Source organism: Miscanthus floridulus, chromosome 2 (assembly GCF_019320115.1).
Source record: "Miscanthus floridulus cultivar M001 chromosome 2, ASM1932011v1, whole genome shotgun sequence".
Classification (NCBI taxonomy): Eukaryota; Viridiplantae; Streptophyta; class Magnoliopsida; order Poales; family Poaceae; genus Miscanthus; species Miscanthus floridulus.
In genome coordinates this window covers 39,622,334-39,640,936 of record NC_089581.1, presented here as the reverse complement: position 1 = coordinate 39,640,936, position 18,603 = coordinate 39,622,334, and the positions used below count along the sequence as shown (strand labels likewise).

The 18,603-nt window shown below is 46.2% G+C and overlaps 1 protein-coding gene across 1 annotated transcript; it reads right to left on the bottom strand.

Annotated features, from left to right (window-relative positions):
• Nucleotides 1-1,012: 1,012 nt before the first annotated feature.
• On the bottom strand, nt 1,013-6,990 carry LOC136536386 (putative cyclin-dependent kinase F-2). The gene is made up of 3 exons (XM_066528698.1): nt 6,693-6,990; nt 6,506-6,639; nt 1,013-2,203 (listed from the first exon to the last, which is right to left on the bottom strand). Exons 1-3 carry the CDS (start codon nt 6,988-6,990, stop codon nt 1,013-1,015), a joined length of 1,623 nt encoding a protein of 540 aa, XP_066384795.1.
• Nucleotides 6,991-18,603: the final 11,613 nt, after the last annotated feature.

Sequence of the window (18,603 nt, the reverse complement as noted above, 5' to 3'; positions counted from 1 at the left end):
GGACTGACCAGAAAGTGTTCCTCTATCTAGTATCTTTTTCATGGAAACAGAGGGCGCCAAATTGAAGCAGTTAGACACCACATGCTGGCAACAAAAATGCAAATTGCAGAGTAACTATCCACGTCCCAGCATCAACTCTGTAGAACACAAAGTTTGGATGCTGAGAAACTCTGAAACACATGCATATGAAGTTAGAAGGATGCAAACTTTATGCATCTCCAAAGTTGCAGGAATGCCAGAAATCTGTACAAAACAAAGTTTGTCATAGAGTATAATAATTTAGTAATCATGGTGTTTTTGGTTTTGAACCAAACCATGGATGCTCATTGCTGTTATTAAGAAAGAATGTGCTAAACTGAAGCAGATCGACACCACATGCTGTCTGCAGAACTGCAAAGTGTTGTCCATGTTCAGCAGCCATTCATCAAGCAAAGTCATTGGTATACCGAGACTTCTGGAAGAACACATCTAACTGAATGTTTGAATTACAAAAACTCAAATTCAGTAACTTCTGCGTTACAGAAGTTTCAGAAATATGTTGAGCGCAATTTTGAATACAGAAGTTCCAGAAATCTGTTGAGCGCAATTTGAATACAGAGTTTTGATCTATATGATTGCTGTTATGTTATGTAATCATGTTTTTAAAGCGTGATAAAAGCATCGATGTTCGGGTGTCTGAACCCATATCGCTGCTTGCCAGCAGACACCGTCACCAATGAATCTGGTACTACTATTATATGCATATATACACAACAGAACGGCATGTACATATTGTTTCGATTCAGGAATCTGGACTACCAAAATTCAGAGATGCTGTAGATTCAGCTGAGATGTTCACGGCAGAGCACAGACAAAAGGACCAGTAAATTTCTTCTCAGAAATCGATTCGATAATAATGCAATTTATAGTACGTCTCAACATTACATAAGCGATTACATGACCTGCTCGTTTGAATAGACTGATCAGATCTTTAGTTCTTTACATCCAAAAATCGAAGGACTCTTTCATCAGGTTACACACACCGCTGGAGCAGTGGAGCGACGAGCAGCTGCTTCTTGGGCAACGCCGATTCCACCTCTTCGTTCCTGAGCAGCTCCATCGCGTCAACCTTGGCAAACCATGGGTGTTTGAGCGCGGCGGTCGCCGTGAGCCGCTTGTCGGGGTTGCACGTCAGGAGGCCATTAAGGACCTCGAATCCTTGCTGGGACAGCACTGCCTCAGGGAACATCTTGCGTAAGTGGTTGTCATGATGCACGTCGTCTAGTATCGGCAGCAGTTCGGTGGCGAACGGCGTGGACGAGAACCACGGCCAAGTACTGTCGTCTGGGTAGCCGAGCACGTCGAAGATCGAGCGGGCCTGTCCTTCCTCGTCGCGGCCATCCTCGAATAGCACCTGGCCATTGATGAGCTCAGCCATGACACATCCCAGCGACCAGGTATCGACGAGCGCGTCGCAGTCGGGCTTCTCCAGCAGCACCTCGGGCGCCATGTACCACAGCGTGCCGTCCGGCTCGTACGTTGACGCCTCGGACATGGACATGGCGAGCCCAAAGTCACAGATCTTGACGGCCTTGCCATCGTCGCTGATGAGGATGTTGTCGGGCTTGATGTCGCGGTGGATGATGCGTTCCTCGTGCATCTTCTCGGCGCCCGTCAGCAGCTGCCACATGATGGTGCGCACCGTGGCCTCCGGGAGCGGCAGGCCGCCGCGGCGGCGCTGAGCACGGAGGAACTTCTCGATGCTTGGCCCACCGATGCACTCCATGACGAGGCGGAGCTCCGTGGTGGCCGGATCGCGCACGAGGCCGTGGACGTCGACGATGAACGGGTGGCCCCCGCACGCCTCGTGGAGGCGCGCCTCCCGCAGCAGCTCCTCGGGACCGCCGCCGTCGGGCTCGGTGATGCGCTTGATGGCGACGGTTTCGCCGGTGACACGGTGCCGCGCCTTGGCGACGGCGCCGAAGGCGCCCTTGCCGAGGCAGCACATCTCCTCGTAGTCGTCGGTGCTGCCGAAGGCGTCGACGCGGCTCCTCTTGTTGTAGGTCGTCGCCCCTGCGGCGGCGGCGACGCCCGGACGACTCGCTCCCGTCGCCGTCGTAGCGCTGCCGGGTGAAGAAGTGGCAGATCCCGCTGCCTGCTCCCTAGTCGGTGGCAACATCTCGGCGGGATTGAGGTCAGCTGGGAGGACGGCGTTCCGACTGATCTGGGGTCTGGGCGGCGGAGAAGGAAGGGGTTTTAATTTGGCCAAGAGTCTGTTATCACTTATCAGTTACGGTTACGGGTACGTATCCGACACGCTAAAGTTTAGCGACACGTAAAACCAGCTAAGGGGCTGTTTGGACACGTAGTAAACATTTAGAGCATCTGCAAGAGATATGCTATCCTTGTTCTGTATGGTATATTTAGATTTTTACAGGAAAAATTGAACTCCAACATATATCCTATTTGGTTTTGTATAATAGCAAGTATGCTATCCCTGAAATCTTGTTGGGCATAGATAGCAAACGAAACTGGCTCGCCATCTTCCGAAATAGCTGGCCACGGTGGATGCCCCGCACGCGCGATCCTTCCCGCGCGCCAGAAACTAGCTTCCCACCCGCGCACTGAACTCTCCCATCATGGGGATCCAGGCCCAACCCGCTCCATTCGACGATTCCCAACTCCCAAGCTCGTCCATCGCCTCCTCCCCTTCGCCGGCCTTGCCGCCGCCGCACCACGGAAGCTGCTACTCGCTGGCCCTCTGAATCGCCCTTTCCTTATTCGCCCTGATGTCGCAGCGTCCTCATGGACAGGCTCCGCCGTCTGAGATGGGAGATCCCAACTACGCTGCCCTTTTATTCCAACAACAGGCGGATGGGAGTACCAGGCGGATTGGAGCAGCATCAGGCGGATGGGAGCAGCAGTTTGGATGGGAGCAGCAGGCGGATGGGAGATCCCAATTGCAGCAGGACTCCCCGGTGCTGCCATGGTTGGAGAATACGGCACAAGGAGGCCAGCGACGACGAGTCCTTCCACCCAACAGTGCTGCTGCTACTGCATCGAATCCATTCCTCGACGTGTGCTCTGGTATTGTGCCCCCTGCTCAGGTTCTATGTTTTGATTTCCTCCGCTTATCTCAGGTGTTATGTGTTTTATTACTCTGATTGATTGTCCTGATTTCGTCGAGACCGCCATCGGCCCATCGCACCCTGTTCACCCTGTTTCAGTTTCAGGAATGCGTATCAAAGATCTATATATTTCTGATTCTCAAAAGGTTACGAATTTGGTTGGCCTAAAATCCTCGCCCCCCAGTATCTGCAAATCGATCGCAGCCAAGAAGGCAGCAATTTTTTTTATGCAGAAGGCAGCGGCCGTGGGTGAATCAAAGGAATACACACTAACAAAGAGTTATAATGTATGAACCAATAGTTGTCAAGCGAAACATACCACGAATATGCTGTAGCAGAATTGGCATTTTACTAATAGAAAATATGCATATTGGTAGCAGGCCTGGAGCTGTTATCGGCCAATGTTGGAGAGCATTTCTAGTACCGGCGAGCAGACAGTGAGAGTAGGGTTGACCGTGGCACTGTGGGGTGGTGCTGCTTGGCTCCTTTTCACTTTGAAACCTCGGCAGGAATAGCTGGCTCCTGTATTCCTTTGTGTGCACAAAAGAGAATCAAAATATTTTTACTGAACTATTAAAAGAATGTCATTGCCATCATTTCTAAAATGTGGAGAACATGTATTAGCTGAGATTAGAACAATATAAAACTTGCTCATGATGTACTCCGAATAAAGTGTCATGTTGTACACATTATAACTGTATATGGATATCTATATGTATGAATACATGATGGTAAGAGTGAGGCAGCAGTGAAATATCAATGACACTTTGCAATGAGGGAAGCAAAAGACTCTGAGAACCATGTACTCCACAATTTGTTTATCAGATCCAAATTTAGCAGTCTCAAACTGCAGTTGACCTGTGGAAGTCTGTTTTTGTAGACCCTAAAAATATGGACATTGTTTGCATACATTTTAAAAAGAACTGGCATATCCAAATATAGCTGGAAAAGCAGCATGAGCCTAAAGGGAAGGGGGGCGGGAGAAGCTGGGAATGTGTTTTGTTTGAGGAAGGTGACATGGGAACAGAACATACTAACATTGAATACATATGGAGGCACTCTTAAAAGAAACCATATATTGAAGCTGAAGTTGTCTATGGCAACTAAAAACATCAATATGAGGAAGGCTGTAGTTAGGTTCACATTTTGAGATTGACCTTGAACTGTAGAAGTAGGGAAAATATTGACAGGAATAATTGGCAACCTGTGAGAGCTACTGGGTACATAAGCAAACTATTTCAGTTAGGGAGAAAACCTTTTATATCCAGGCTAGACATCTAAGATGGGAAAAACACTAACCTTGTATAGGTATGGACTAGAAAGACGCGCGGCGTTGCCGCGCTCTTCGGTGAAGGGCCAGCAGTGGCACATATTAATTTCAGAGTAAGGAATGTCTAACAGTGGCACATATTAACTAAGTTGCTAGAGTTTCAGAATGTCTAAAACTCTATCTGCTAGTTAAAAGTACTCATTGAATCCAGGCATTCTGAAACTCACATTATCGCTATTTGTTTTTTACAGCCGAAATGTCAGAATGACTTTAATCATGTCGGTCAAAGATATGTCTAAAACATTCTCAAAGATATGTCAGAATGACTTTAATCATGTCGGTCAAAGATATGACTTTGATATTGTTTTAGACATTCTGAAACTCACATTTAGCTTGACTTTGACCGATATGATTTTCAGAATGAGTTTTAGAATGCCTGAATTCAATGTCGCTGGTACTATCGCTGGTGCATCAATAGCAGAAACCATTAAGCAAAAAGCAAAAGACCACTGCTGATTCAACTCCTGCTATTGATGCACCAGCGACAGTACCAGCGACATTGAATTAAGGCATTCTAAAACTCATTCTGAAAATCATGTCGAACAAAGTCAAGCTAAATGTGAGTTTCAGAATGTCTAAAACAATATCAAAGTCATATCTTTGACCGACATGATTAAAGTCATTCTGACATATCTTTGAGAATGTTTTAGACATATCTTTGACCGACATGATTAAAGTCATTCTGACATTTCGGCTGTAAAAACAAATAGCGATAATGTGAGTTTCAGAATGCCTGAATTCAATGAGTACTTTTAACTAGCAGATAGAGTTTCAGACATTCTGAAACTCTAGCAACTTAGTTAATATGTGCCACTGTTAGACATTCCTTACTCTGAAATTAATATGTGCCACTGCTGGCCCTTCACCGAAGAGCGCGGCAACGCCGCGCGTCTTTCTAGTCCATACCTATACAAGGTTAGTGTTTTTCCCATCTTAGATGTCTAGACTGGATATAAAAGGTTTTCTCCCTAATTGAAATAGTTTGCTTATGTACCCAGTAGCTCTGACAGGTTGCCAATTATTCCTGTCAATATTTTCCCTACTTCTACAGTTCAAGGTCAATCTCAAAATGTGAACCTAACTACAGCCTTCCTCATATTGATGTTTTTAGTTGCCATAGACAACTTCAGCTTCAATATATGGTTTCTTTTAAGAGTGCCTCCATATGTATTCAATGTTAGTATGTTCTGTTCCCATGTCACCTTCCTCAAACAAAACACATTCCCAGTTTCTCCCGCCCCCCTTCCCTTTAGGCTCATGCTGCTTTTCCAGCTATATTTGGATATGCCAGTTCTTTTTAAAATGTATGCAAACAATGTCCATATTTTTAGGGTCTACAAAAACAGACTTCCACAGGTCAACTGCAGTTTGAGACTGCTAAATTTGGATCTGATAAACAAATTGTGGAGTACATGGTTCTCAGAGTCTTTTGCTTCCCACATTGCAAAGTGTCATTGATATTTCACTGCTGCCTCACTCTTACCATCGTGTATTCACACATATAGATATCCATATACAGTTATAATGTGTACAACATGACACTTTATTCGGAGTACATCGTGAGCAAGTTTCATACTGTTCTAATCTCAGCTAATACATGTTCTCCACATTTTAGAAATGATGGCAATGACATTCTTTTAATAGTTCAGTAAAAATATTTTGATTCTCTTTTGTGCACACAAAGGAATACAGGAGCCAGCTATTCCTGCCGAGGTTTCAAAGTGAAAAGGAGCCAAGCAGCACCACCCCACAGTGCCACGGTCAACCCTACTCTCACTGTCTGCTCGCCGGTACTAGAAATGCTCTCCAACATTGGCCGATAACAGCTCCAGGCCTGCTACCAATATGCACATTTTCTATTAGTAAAATGCCAATTCTGCTACAGCATATTCGTGGTATGTTTCGCTTGACAACTATTGGTTCATACATTACAACTCTTTGTTAGTGTGTATTCCTTTGATTCACCCACGGCCGCTGCCTTCTGCATAAAAAAAATTGCTGCCTTCTTGGCTGCGATTGATTTGCAGATACTGGGGGGCGAGGATTTTAGGCCAACCAAATTCGTAACCTTTTGAGAATCAGAAATATATAGATCTTTGATACGCATTCCTGAAACTGAAACATGGTGAACAGGGTGCGATGGGCCGATGGCGGTCTCGACGAAATCAGGACAATCAATCAGAGTAATAAAACACATAACACCTGAGATAAGCGGAGGAAATCAAATCATAGAACCTGAGCAGGGGGCACAATACCGGAGCACACGTCGAGGAATGGATTCGATGCAGTAGCAGCAGCACTGTTGGGTGGAAGGACTCGTCGTCGCTGGCCTCCTTGTGCCGTATTCTCCAACCATGGCAGCACCGGGGAGTCCTGCTGCAGTTGGGATCTCCCATCCGCCTGCTGCTCCCATCCAAACTGCTGCTCCCATCCGCCTGATGCTGCTCCAATCCACCTGGTACTCCCATCCGCCTGTTGTTGGAATAAAAGGGCAGCGTAGTTGGGATCTCCCATCTCAGACGGCGGAGCCTGTCCATGAGGACGCTGCGACATCAGGGCGAATAAGGAAAGGGCGATTCAGAGGGCCAGCGAGTAGCAGCTTCCGTGGTGCGGCGGCGGCAGGGCCGGCGAAGGGGAGGAGGCGATGGACGAGCTTGGGAGTTGGGAATCGTCGAATGGAGCGGGTTGGGCCTGAATCCCCATGATAGGAGAGTTCAGTGCGCGGGTGGGAAGCTAGTTTCTGGCGCGCGGGAAGGATCGCGCGTGCGGGGCATCCACCGTGGCCAGCTATTTCGGAAGATGGCGAGCCAGGTTCGTTTGCTATCTATGCCCAACGAGATTTCAGGGATAGCATACTCGCTATTATAGAAACCAAATAGGATATCTGTTGGAGTTCAATTTTTCCTGTAAAAATCTAAATATACCATACAGAACAAGGATAGCATATCTCTTGGAGATGCTCTAATTTGGCTATTTATTTTACCACATTTGTTGGAGATGCTCTTACAAAAGAGCTAAACTATGTAATTTGGCTATTTATTTTACCACATACTCTTACAAGTGTAAGAGCTTTCCATTTGTATTTTCTTGTGCACAACAGGACCAGTGTAATTAAAATCCTCTGAAATTTTCTGGTTGGGAGAAGTAAAGAAATCAAGTCCTTTTAAAGTGCGAGAACGATCTCTAGCTAGTGGCCGAAGCAGTCAACGAGAATAGACAGAGCCATCTCGGAGGTGGGACGGGACCCGGCGGTGAGGGTGCAGCGGCTGCGAGAAGCGCATCATCGGCAGCGCCAAGCGAGCCGGCGCCGCCCGCTCACGTGTCGATTGGACGACTCGCAGCCGCTGCAGGCTCCGACGAGGCTTGACGCGGCGACGGCAAGGCCCTGGCGCCGGCCAGGATGCCACCGACAGCTGCTCGCTCGTCCACACCGCTGTAGAGACCGAGCGGCCGAGGGCCTGCAGATCGCTCCGCCTCCGCCTACCATCGGGGCCGGGCAGCTCGCTCGACGACATCGCCGGCAAGACGATGGAGTCGGGGCGGGCGTGGCCGAGAAGACAACGCGGAGTTTGGCCGATCGCCTCGCCTTCGCTCTCTGCGGTGCCCGATATCCGTCGGAAAAAAATAATTGCCTCTCGAGGCGATTTTTATTTTCCGCCTATAACCGTGCAAACCAGCCGTATTATTTTATTTGATACCGGTTATCCAAACAGTGTTTCAGAATTACACATGGAAAATTAGTGTGGGCTGTATTTTACAATGGTATTAGATCTAATACTTGCCTTCCAACCCGGGACTAATTTTTAGTCCATGTCACATCGAATTTTTGACACTAATTTAGAATATTAAACATATACTAATTACAAAACTAGTTGGTTTTACATGTTTGTGCTTCCATGCTTGTTTGACCCCCGCCACGTCCATGCGCGTGCAAGACAACCGGTCTTCCTGGCCGTACTAGATTAGACAAAATTCCAGATCGATATGTCGGACTTCAGCTGATCTACATAGACTTGACAAAAGGCTTGTTTTTAAGTTTTTTCAGCTCTGCTCCACCAACTTCATCATAGAACAGCTTCACTTTGGAGTTTCTGGAGCAAGTGATCCTGTTCGGCACACAGGTTAGCTTCAACTATAGGAACATGAGGTTTCTCTAAGAAGACTCTAATATAGCCCCTGAATGATGTTTGGTGTATGTTTTGATGTATGCGGAGCATGTGTAACTGAATTATTTTTTTCTCAATTCAAATATGATGTAAAATATTATTGTTGGGAAAGTAGTCCTAGCAGTCTACGTACCAGGATGTCTTCGCACGGGCGAAGGTTCATCCAATCAGGATAACAAGGCAGATGACACAATTAGGGTTTCCTTGATGGTTCTCTCTCTTTACATAGGGTTTGCTCCCCCCTTTTTATAGTTCATTGTACAAGGTAAAGTTCTTTTACATCTATGCCCTGCGATCAGCAAAGCATATTCTAGGGATATACGCGTACACTAGCAAGCCCTTGGAGGTATCTTAGGTCCTCCCTCCTTACCGCCTCACCTCATGAGCCTTTGCTTTGAGCCCGCTGGAAGCCCTGTCCGCAGGCGGCGAAGGCTTGGCCATCGCCAATCTTCATTGTCTTCCGAGTTGACTTGTCATCTTCCCACCAGCGACCTTCGCAACGTCCGCCTACGCGCTCCCCTGCAATGAGACGTGGGCCTTCGCTGAAGGAGCCTTCGCAGGTCAGCCTAGGCACAAATAACCGAGAACCAAAAACCAAAACCGAAGTAACCAAAACCGAAATATTCGGTCCCAAATTCGGTTCCAGGTTATGTGGAACCGAAATAATTATGGTTATTTCGGTTCAGTGCTCGATTAACTGAAATAACCGAACTTGCAGTCTAAAGGCCCATAAGAATGCAGCCTAACCCAATACACTAATAAACTCTACATATACACAAATAAACTGGATGCTATCACCGTCGCTATTCATCTGATGCAGCAGGGGTCAATAGTGTATCACCGCCGAATCATTTAGTAACCCGACACCGACTAAAGGATCATCACGGATGGATTGTACTGCAATGCGACGGTGACCGTGCCCTATGACCAGACGGTTCATACGCTGAAGCGACGGTGATGTTTGCCTCGACACAGACGGGTCATGCTCCAATGCGATGAAAACAAGGACCTCATCAGGAACAGATCATAAGCCAATACCACGGTGTTAGTATATATAGGTCGGGCCCCAATGCAACAAAAATAAGGATCTGATCACGGACGGATCATTAGCTAATGCGGCGGTGTTAGTGTACACCACAGTCGGTCTCAGATGCCGATGGTGAAGGCTATGACCATCACTATCGACAGTTTACTGCCGAAGCCGAAATTGGACTGCGATGGGAGTTACGACATAGCTGTGAAAGGTCTGAATGTAGTAATGGCTTAAATAGATTGTGTAGCTTAGTTGTAGTTAGTTAACTAGTTGTTTAGTTATCTAGCTAGCTCTCTAATTTAGGCAAGTAGTGACATAGCCTTTGTGTGCCTTAGTGTCATAATTCACTAGTGTTGTGGGTAGGTGGCTTGCTATTTGATTAGAGCTAGAGCAAAACATAATTATCGTCATTTAGTTATCTAATCATTTGCTCTAGTGTTTTGTAAAAGAATTTTTATTAGGCTATTCACTCCCCCTCTAGCCATTTAGGATCTTTCAAGGTGCCATTCATCTGGAGGGACAGAGAGGTGAAATCTTTTTAACAGGAGACCTCCTCCTCGCATCGAGCACAGTCTTGTCTAACTTCTTGTACGAGACCAACAACCTCTTGGGCGCCTGCTGAGCTTGAAGTTGGGCAAGGCTAACGAAGGTTTTGGTAGTTGTATCATCGCTCTCTTCCTCGCCGGTGAAAAAGTGTTGCCCGTCAAAAGGTTCCATCTCAGGGGCTATAAGCGGAACAAGGGAGCATCCAATGGACACACAGAAGAATTTGGAACCCTTTCTCTGGTAGATGTGGATGTGTATCCAAGAATCCGTTGACTACGCAGGAAGAGCAAAATCTCATGCCACAATCTATTGACATCCACATGTTTTCTTTGGCTCCGCAAGCACCGCACCTTGTGAGGGAAGGGCTATTTAGTTTAACTGTGATATATTTTTAGCACCCTAATCCTAACCAAGACAAATATTTATCCTTTAGTTTATAGAACTATAATCTATGTCTCCCCCTTTAGGTTCTTTACTTAATAAATGATATAATAAACCATTAAATAATTATTAAACTATTGATTACTGAGTGTTGATCATAAGAGTATGTTGATCGATATGATGAATGCTAAATGATGTGTTGTAACTGACGGTTCCAAACAGGAGAGAGAGAGAGGGAGGGAGGAGAGAGCTCAACAGTGGAGAGGGAAACACTAGGGTTTTGAATAAGTGGAAATGAGTGGGAGGTGAGTTCCCTTGCCCTCATGCCCTTAGGCACTTCTATACGCAATGGCTACTTACAAGTGGCCCCTTAGTGGGGTTGGATTTCTTATGACACTATGCTAGCTGCTAGTTGGGCCTCTTCTAGGGGGAGATTTGGCCCATATATCTCATGGGCTCCCATAACAGTAGTCCCTCAACTATTGGCTTATGGATGGTACAACATGTCCTAATAGATGCTCGTACTAAACGAGGCGCAAATAGAACCTGAACATTGGCCGCGAGGATGACCCTTCGCAACCTACGCGTGTGCGCCTCACTAAAAACTCCGTCCCAAAAACCCATGGGAAAAAGGGCACGGAGAAAAGAGCACGCACATGACTCTACTCTATACAAGTGCTAACTCATGAAGCCACTAACTCCAGTGCCTTGATGTCGATCTCCGTGGTATCTTCATATTTGGGCTTGGGCTTCGGCTTCCTTGGGCGCTTCTATGGCATGGATTGTTAGCTTTGCTCGACACATAGGTCTTTGCCTCTAGGAGCTTCTCAACGTGCAGATCTTTCCTCTAGGACCTTCACATTGTGTAGATTTTAATCTCTGGTCTAGGACCTTCTCTGTGTGTAGATCTTCGCCTTCGGGACCTTCTCGTCTGAGGCTTCATGTGGGGACACATCTTCACTTCACGAATAGGTGTAGTCATCGTAGTTGATGTACTTGAAGTAGTCATAGAGAAAGTTGTCGTGAAGCCTCCAAATCTTCTCTCATGAGCGTCGAGTAAAAGACTTCACTCTCTGGAGTGTCAGGTCCTCTAGTATTCTCCCCTAGCTCCTCTTGGCTGGCGCTTGTGACCGAATATTCAGTTGTGCATGTACGTTGTAGTTGACTTAGTCATAGTAGCATAAGTCGATTTCTAGACCAAAGTTGTTGGTGAGCCCCTCGAGCCGATGTGGTTGAGGAAGGTGAAGTAGACCTCGGTGCCGAACGAGTTGATGTAGCCCCTCAAACTAGGCGATGAAGGCAAGTTTTCATAAACGTTGATGCCACAGGTGTCGACAAAGGCTCTCGAGCCATTGTAGTGGCCAAAGATGATAGTGAAGCCCCTTCTATCGATGTGTTGGTGAAGACGAGTCATCGTAGTCACCGAAGATGATGTTGGCGAAGCCCCTCATCGAAAGGTCTAAATGACTAGAGGGGGGTGAATAGCCTATTAAAAATTCTACAACAACACTAAGCCAAATGGTTATTTAAATATGAGGCAAAGCAAGTGTTGTGCTAGCCTACTAAAAATGCAAGCCACCTATCCACAATTCTAGTTGCTACTATCACAGAACCAATCAATTTATAAGAGCACAAGTACAATGGCAACCACCAGAGCGGTCGCACCATCATACTTGAGCCCATATAAACCTGGTAGTCCGTCGAGTGTCACGAAGGACCTCGAATCATAACCAACATACAAACCAAGATCGTACATGATTCAACATACATGTCAATTGTTACATATAGTTCACAAGTAGTTGAACATACATTGGAGTACGAATAAAGTTATTACAACCCAAAGTTCAAATTTAGTAGTAAAAGCAACATAGTTTTGAAACCATCACACAAACTACTAGAAAAGGTCTTGCCTGTCGGCCTCATTCCTCGCCCATGGTAGGAGAGAAATAGTTCTTGCAATAACCATGATACACGGTACCATCTGCAACAAGTGGAAAATAAACCCTGAGTACTAGAATGTACTTAGCTAGACTTACCCGTCATAAACCAAAAATAAAGAGACACCAAGGATTATGCAAGGCCGTGAAATGTAGAGCTGGCTTGACAACATTTTGCATAAAAGCTGAAGTAATACATGTCTTGATCCTTTTAGTTATTCTAGCAACAAGTTATACTTATTTAAAATTTAGCATGTCTAGGTTGACACCTGTACTAGAGCAATCACTTGATTTAAGCTAAAGCAAACAATAGTAACCATATCTGGTATAGTATTTTCATATTCATCATAACCATCACATTCCATCAAGTTACTACGATGAAGGGGCTCAGTCAAGTTTCTCACTATCCGGGAGAGACGGCGATTCGAATTGATTGCAACTAGCTGGGCAAAAATCCTAACACAAACCCACACTTCCCCCGTCGGGGTCACGTCGGGTCACCTTTGGTACAACTCAGGACTCAACTTCGTGGGTTCGATAAACACCACACCCTTAGGGACTGACCAACTGCTAGGATGCCCAGGCCCAGCCTGCCCTTAGGCTCATATCCGGCTCCCCGCACATCCTTACTGCCTTCAGTGTGCTCACTTGGACAGAACGACTCCCAGCCTGAGTTGAGTTACTCGGTTTCACAGTCGGAACAAGTTATCCGGCCATCTAAGTGAGAGGCTACGTTCAAAATGACAAGACGACCTCCAACGATGCGGTCCTTAATCGGCATAGATGGAATCACATGAATTAGCCTACCACATAGACTTCTCCGGATTCCATTTACATCATCACATGGTTCTTTTTCCACGATAGCAAATACAGCCAACCGTGATCCGATATCCACCTATATGTCGTAGGTGATAGGAAATCAACCGACTTCTACTGAGCTAAGCATATATTCGATTCTGGACCTACACAAGGTTCAAGGTATATATTTCTAGACAAGGAGATTATATGCATCGAGTGTTTCCAAACAACTCCTACAACATAATGCATCAAACATAAAGAACACAAGTGGATATTTATAAAACATAGTAGGCTTAGAATGCTTCGGGGCTTGCCTTTTAGGTAGGCCGATGGTCTGTGATCAGGACACTTGGGCAACTCCTCCTGATCCTGTCCTTCTCCTTCGGGAACCTTCTACTATGGGATCTCCTCTCCTTTGAGCTCGAACTCCAGCAGGGTCACTCCCTCTGTCGATCCTATATGCATGAGCACAAAGATAAATATATAGAATGCACAAGGGATGATATGAATGATATGGTGCAATGCATATATATATTCTTAACAACATGATGACAAGGTGATAATATGATTAACTTAATTTTACTGAGTGGGTGCATATCTCTTCTCCAGCACAAGCAACCTATGGTAAAGTTGTTCATCATCAGTAAGAGGCCTAAAACCTGCAGCTAACAACTTATCTTAATTAGCCTAAGCATCTAAATAACAAGCATCAAGCTCACACAAAGCAATCAAGTCAAGAAACTAGATGCAAGTGAATTATAGAGCAATAAATAACTAAGTGCATACAACCAACCAAAACTAGGCATAACCAACTGTACAAGCAGGTTATATATATCACCAACATGTTAAAAAGTATAATGGTTGGACCCAAATCAATTTTATATAAGCCTTTATTAATTTATTAATTAATGTAGATGAAAATTAGAGGAAGGGGACTAGGCGAGTGATGGCATTAGTCACCCGTCTTCCTTTTGAGCTTCACCGTCCTAAGGCTATGCTCTAACACCTAAAAGTGAGAGAGGAAGGGGACTAGGCGAGCATGGCCATGGTGGCGTGCATGGCGGCGACGCGGCCGGTTCACGACGGTGCGGTGCACGTCCTATCTCTGACAAGGCTAGCATTGGCCAAAGGCTAGCGGCTATAGCATCCACTAGACCTAGCGACTATGGAACAGAAGAAAGAGGGAGCAGTGCAGGCACGAGGTGGCTTAGCCACGGCGAGCTCAAGCTCGGCGGCGCACTGTGGCCATGGCGATCTCGACGATGGCCCTAGGGGCTTTACCTGTGCCCGAATGGCATTGCTAGTGGGTCGATGTGATAGAGGGCGACACGACGGAGCTGTGGGCGAGATGAATCGAGCGGTGGTGTGGCATGGGTGGAAAGCTTGGTCGGTGAACGCTCGACGGCAGCGTGGCGTAGTCGCCTTCGCTTCAGCGTTGTGCGAGAGGGAGAGAGGGAGAGCGAGAGTGAGCGTGAGCAAGGGCGAGCGCCCGGCGTTTCTCCTCCTTTGGCTCGACAACGTGGGACGACGCCGACGTACAGCCACCACGCGACGCGCATGGCCTAACGCGGTCGGCCACTGCCGTGCCGATTTGAATCGGTAAAGGACAATTCAGGCTTGATGAAAACCTCCTGAAACAAGATTTTCTGCCCACTATATCTCCTAATACGTGCAGTTATTTGATCAACCAACTTTGCTAAATTGTAGAGCTATAAGAGTACTACAACTTTGCTTAAAGAAGTTTTGTCAAATTCGAATTGGTTTGCAAACTAAAAATCCCCAAAGATGGCTACATGGAAACTGAAAGTCAGCTATGACTTAGCCAAATTTTTGGAGTTCCAAAATAGCATGAAGTTGATTTTTGGGAGCCCTTTTGACTAACTCAGGCACAAAGTTTGTTCTACATGAGCTAGACTACAACTTTTATTTAGGGTCTACTGTCATGCAAGCTCTCTAAGTAGTTAGTCAAGATAGGTCAAACAACTAACATGATAATGACAATTTTAGCAATACCAACACTTATAAGCAATTTTGGACCAAGTCATGAATATAAACTTGGTTCCATTTTTCATCCTAAGTGTGTCTAAGTTGTTTTGGTGACCAAACAACACCCACTTGCATTACCAAGCATGATCACTGAACATTCACAAGGCAATTTAAACACTTTATGAAAATAATCACAACTAGACAATGTATCATTTCATGCTCATGAATGCAAATGTATGAATGATGATTATGCTCATGCAATGCAAGTGCAAGAATGCAAGCTTAACACTGGGGTGTTACAGCTATGATCTCTAATTCACACAATGGTTAAGTCACTACTCTCTAAGTTAGTGAGCTCTCCAAGACTAACTAAAGAGCCTCACTAACCAAACTAACAAGACACAAGCTAGCTCTCAAAACTAGTTATACTAAGAGCTTAGCTATGCTAAGAAAGTAAATACAAGAGAGGTAGTAAGGTTTATACCGCCGTAGCAAGAGATTACAATCAAACACAATAAGTATCCCAGAGACAATGATGACACAATGATTTATCCCCGAGATTCACTTGCTTGCCGGCAAGTTACGTCCTCATTGTAGCGATTCACCCACTTGGAGGTATACGCGCTAATAGGCATCACAGGCCTAACCCACGATCGAGTGCCACACAACCAACACAAGATGGGGATGCACATGCTACGAGCAATCCATTAAAGTTGTCTTTGGTGCTCCGTCGGGGAAGACACAAGAACCCCTCACAAATCACCGGGAGTGTCGATGTTTCACCACTGATAGCCTACCACGGGGGTACCCGGGGCAGTTTGTTCGGGCTTCAGCGTATGCAGAACTCGACGGTAAACGCAAGAGACAGTCGATTTATCCTGGTTCGGGCCCTCGACCGTGATCGAGTAATAGCCCTATGTCCAATCGGCGTTAGCCTTTGCGTTGGATTGATTGTCAAGTGTTGTGTTATCTAAGTCCCCTCTCCAGGAACTCCACCCTCCTTTATATAGTCAGGAGGCCAGAGTCCTAGTCGGTTTACAATATAGAGTCCTAGTAGGATTACAGGGTAGTATTACTACTAGGATTACATGGGAGGAATCCTAATCAAACTAGATCTCCTCTCTTCCTTGTGGTATATCCCGTGGGTCCTGCATTGACAAGCCCCCGAGCACTTCATGGTTGAACTACGGAAGCCTTGTCTTGTTCCTCCAAGTCTTGCCGAGCAGGAACAAGCATCGCTCGAGTGCTTTCTTAAGTGAAACCATGTAGCGCTTCTTGGGATCTTCGAGTGGTGTGTGCTTTTTTGAAGAAAAAGTACTCCCATTTTGGTGTAGCCCCCGAGCCTCTTGCTATTTGGAACAAGGAGCTGGAGGGTCTTGTCTTGAAATTGCACTGATTCTTCGTCGAAGGGCTCCTGAGCATATACCCGGGTTCTTTATCAAAAAGAACTCGGATATAGCTCGGTCCAGGTTCTTTTTGTCTTGAGGCCTTGAAGTGGTCTGTCTTGGAGAAGTCTTCTTGGTGACGTGCGCTTTTTCGAAGAAAAAAGTGCACTCACTGAGTGTAGCCCCCGAGCCTCTTGCTATTTGGAACAAAAAGTTGGAGGGTCTTGAATCTTATGTTTTTTGAAAACTCTTGTCTTAAAGAATTCTTCTGAGTGATGTGCGCTTTTTTGAAGAAAAAGTGCACTCACTGAGTGTAGCCCCCGAGCCTCTTGCTATTTGGAACAAAGAGTTGGAGGGTCTTGAATCTGAGTTGTTCAAAGAACTGAAAACCTCTTCTGAGGATATGTAGGATCTTGTAGACATTCTCAAGGGTGTATCCAAGTAACCCGCGAACTGCAGTAGGCTGGCGCGCCAGCTGTCGATGTTTCACCATCGATAGCCTGCCACGGGGGTACCCAGGGCAGTTTGTTCGGGCTTCAGCGTACGCAGAACTCGATGGTAAACGCAAGAGATAGTCGATTTATCCTGGTTCGGGCCCTCGACCATGATCAAGTAATAGCCCTACGTCCAGTCGGCGTTAGCCTTTGCGTTGGATTAATTGTCAAGTGTTGTGTTATCTAAGTCCCTTCTCCAGGAACTCCACCCTCCTTTATATAGTCAAGAGGCTAGAGTCCTAGTCGGTTTACAATGTAGAGTCCTAGTAGGATTATAGGGTAGTATTACTACTAGGATTACATGAGAGGAATCCTAATCAAACTAGATCTCCTCTCTTCCTTGCGGTGTATCCCGTGGGTCCCGCATCGATAGGGAGGTGGCAAAAAACAATCATCAACTCTTGCCACAACTCCTCCGCTGCTCTAGGCCATCTAGGCGTGGGCAAATGCCAAGAGTAACAAGAAAAGCATAGCAAATCGATCCCCAAGTGCCACTAGATGCAATCACTCAAGCAAATCTACTTGGAATCACTCAATCTCACTTTGGTTTTCACTATCAAGCAAGGAGATGAGTGGGAGAGATTTGGCTCACCTCAAAAGATGCTATCACATGTAAGAATGACCAAGAGAGTGAGCCAAACACGTCCAAGCTCTATTTATATAGCCCTTGAAAAGTTATAGCTGTTATGCCCTCGGGGAAGTTCGGACCCAGGTTCCGAACCATCTACAGAGAGGTCCGGACTCCTGGATCACGCCACGTGTCCCTACGTTCGAGCGCGCCCGTTAGATCCCAACGGTTACTAAAGAACAGTGCTATCTGCGTGGAACCGGACCGGACCATCTCTATGGCAACCGGACTATCTTCTTCCAGGATCCGGAGGGATCTAGTAACAATCCAGAGAAGGAAAATCCCTCCGGACCCGGTCGGCTTAGACCATCTGAACCAACTCTGGGTCCGAATCTCCTTCCCAGCGAGCTAGGCGTGGCCACGCGTCCCCTGCGCTCCTGCGTCCATCAATCGGACCCGCGGAGGACATAGTCCTAAGTGCGCCCGCCAGGGTCCGAAGTGCCTTCGCTGCGCGCCTCGCCTGCCTATGCTCCAATAGGACCCCACCAAGATGGTCCGAGGCCATGGGACCCCACGATCCGAAGTCGCGCGCAAGGCCTTGGGGAAATTCCTTGTGAGCCATTAAAAAAGATCGCAATCCCTGTGAGCCACTAGAAAAGTTCAGCGAACTTTAGCGCCACTGCTCCAACTTTTTTTTGCCCTCCATGCCACTATCGTCAGATTGGGCTCTAACGCTGTCAAACTGTAGGTGTGAAAAGTAAAAAATATCCTTAAGTCTAAATATGTCATTAATTTTTTAGCATCTTAACGACTTCAAATGAAAAAACTCAAAACTAGAAAGTTGTAGATCTCGTCGAGATCTATAATTTTTA

Bases quoted from the DNA above. Each gene is read 5' to 3' on its own strand.
- LOC136536386 (XM_066528698.1), bottom strand. From the start codon at position 6,990: ATGTCGCAGCGTCCTCATGGACAGGCTCCGCCGTCTGAGATGGGAGAT. The intron at 6,640-6,692 runs GTATTGTGCCCC...CGCTTATCTCAG, and splicing joins ATTCCTCGACGTGTGCTCCG to GTGTTATGTGTTTTATTACT. The intron at 2,204-6,505 runs GTTACGAATTTG...CCCAGACCCCAG, and splicing joins ATATTTCTGATTCTCAAAAG to ATCAGTCGGAACGCCGTCCT.